This window comes from Hyaloscypha bicolor (genome assembly GCF_002865645.1).
Source record: "Hyaloscypha bicolor E unplaced genomic scaffold K444scaffold_170, whole genome shotgun sequence".
NCBI lineage: Eukaryota > Fungi > Ascomycota > Leotiomycetes > Helotiales > Hyaloscyphaceae > Hyaloscypha > Hyaloscypha bicolor.
In genome coordinates this window covers 105,045-107,711 of record NW_020194672.1, presented here as the reverse complement: position 1 = coordinate 107,711, position 2,667 = coordinate 105,045, and the positions used below count along the sequence as shown (strand labels likewise).

The 2,667-nt window shown below is 28.7% G+C and overlaps 1 protein-coding gene across 1 annotated transcript; it reads left to right on the top strand.

Moving 5' to 3' along the window:
* Nucleotides 1-2,050: 2,050 nt before the first annotated feature.
* Nucleotides 2,051-2,344, top strand: K444DRAFT_543199 (uncharacterized protein; the record flags this gene model as incomplete). The annotated part of the gene is made up of 1 exon (XM_024875949.1): nt 2,051-2,344. A coding segment is annotated over one exon (294 nt), but the record flags the coding sequence as incomplete, so codon positions are not given.
* Nucleotides 2,345-2,667: the final 323 nt, after the last annotated feature.

The window sequence follows — 2,667 nt, the reverse complement described above, 5'->3', positions numbered from 1 at the left end:
TAATAAGATTTATTAGAATGCTTTTAAGAAGCTTAAAGCCTATCTTATATTATTAGCCCTATTCTATTATTATAACCTAGAATAATAATTAATAATCGAGACTAATACCTCGAATAGTATTATTACTAGTATTCTCTTCTAATAATATAATAATAAGTAATATCCCGTAATATTCTTCTCAAAAATAATAATATTTATAGAATATAATTACGAGATATATAATAAAGAGATACTTACTATTATATAGTCTTTAGATTAATAGTACCCGGAACTTTAAGGAACTACTTATTAAATCCAGATTTATATAAACTACTACTTATTAGAGTACTTTATAATAATAAAGAAGCTTATAAGTAAATAAGCTAGATAAGCTAAAGCCTTAGCCAAGTATTACTTTATTATCTAATATAGATCCGGTAAACAGAATATAAAGGCTAATACTTTAATATACCGAAATAATGAGATTATCTAGTAAGATAAAGTAAAAGAGAAATACTATACTAAGGCCTTCTTCTCTTAAAACTAAGTTAATCCAAAGATACTTTAGGACCTTAGTATTAAAGTTAACTTTCTTTCTACTTTCTAAGATAATAATAATAATCTTAATAAAACAAATAATTTAGTTAAACCGATCCTACGGGATAACTATAAAGCCTTCTTTTTATAAGCCTTTTATAAGCAGGCCAAACGGAATAATACTAACTTTATTATAGAGAATAAGTTACTACTTTATTATAGATAACTTATAATACCAGGAAAATAGTTATATATAGATTTAATTCATAAGGCTTATAATTAAGTCTCTATAGTATATTCCGGTAAAGACAAAACCTATAAGCTATTATAGCTATAATATTACTAGAAAAATATATAATATAATATTACTTAATATATCCGTAATTACTAACTATATAAACGAGCAAATATTTCAAGAAATAAAACCCCTGGTTTACTTTACTCTTTACTAGTTCCGGACTACTTATAATAATATATTATAATAGATTTCAAGTTAATACCTAACTCGAAATCTGGCTATAATATTATATATATTATAATTAACTAATTAAATAAGCAAGCTATCTTTATACCTTATTATAAAATAATTATAGCAAAAAATATAGTAAAGATATATCTCTGAACTATTTATTATTACTATAGCCCTCTAGCTTTTATTATTTCTAATTATAGTCTGTAATTTATATTAGTATTCTAAAAGAAATTTAATAGAATTCTAGATATAAAGTTAAAGCTATTAATAATATATTACTTATAAATTAATAGGTAGACGGAAATTATAAACTAATATATTAATTAATAATTATACCCGTATATTATATATTACTAAGATAACTAGAATAAGTACTTACTAATAATTAATTATATTTAACTTATTTTCTTATATAGCTTTATTAGTATATTTCTATATAAACTCCTTAATAGCAGGCTTCTATAAATCTTCTTTAATTAGTTAACTCTAATAACTATATCCCAAGACAAGCTAAGTAATACGAAAGCTTAATAAATTACTAGATAAATAAAGAATATTATAAAGAGGGGCAAGAAGAATATAGAATAGGTATAAAAGAGAATAGAGAAATATACTAATACTAAATATTATTCTATAGATTTTAAAATAGAAGATAAGATATATATATTAATAAAGAAGTAGAAAATATAATGCCCTAGTAATAAACTAGACTACTAAATAGCCGGGCCTTACCCGATCTTATATTAAATTAATAATTCCTATAAGGTCAAACTACCCGAGAATATTAAAATTCATAATATATTCTCTCTAGACTATCTATATAAGGCTACTAATAATCTATTACCTGGCCAGAAGAACGAACTATCTCTACTAATTCAAGTAATAATAAACCGAGAATACAAAGTATAGGATATTCTGGCATTAAAAGCAAAACAAGAAAAGCTCCTATATAGGATTAGTTAGGTTAGGTATAACGAAGACCTTAACTAGTATCCGGCCTCCGATCTGAAATACTCGTCCTATAAGCTGCGAGACTACTACTTGGCCAATTAATAATAGCCAGGCCCACCAAAGAAGCTAGTCGACTGGATACGAGCCTGGGAGGACGGGACAGAGAACTATAATGATTTAAATAATAATTCTATAATGCCTGTGACGGCTGGTGTCACATGGTTGATACGGACGTGGTTTCAGCCAAAGGGGTTGGTTTCAGCTAAGGTTCCAAGCTATGGTTCAAACCAAGCTCGCTTCCAAAGCTCGGCGTTTCAGTGGTTTTGGCCATACCTACTTATCCACTGCCACACCTCACTCCTTCTCTCCTTAGCTTTAGATTCTCAAGACATAGGAAATCATTGATCTTTGAGCCTCGTTCCATTGCTCTGTTCCTCCCGTCACAGTGCCTACCCGCTTGAGGACAAGCTTTTTCCAAGAGGAGAGGTAATATTACAATTCCATGCTCTACCTAGCCTGGTATTTGGTATTTGGTATCTGGTATCTGGGGTCACATGACAGTTACACATAATAAAGCTAGGGAAAGCTATACTTCAGGAAATTTAGGACGCTAAGCCTCATTAGGCCGAGCCACAAGCAAAGAACTATAAATACTTAAGGAACCTTAGCTCGAGACTTCCTTTCCTCCTTAGCTTAGTTTTCTCGATAAATAGTTCTCTTATAAGTGC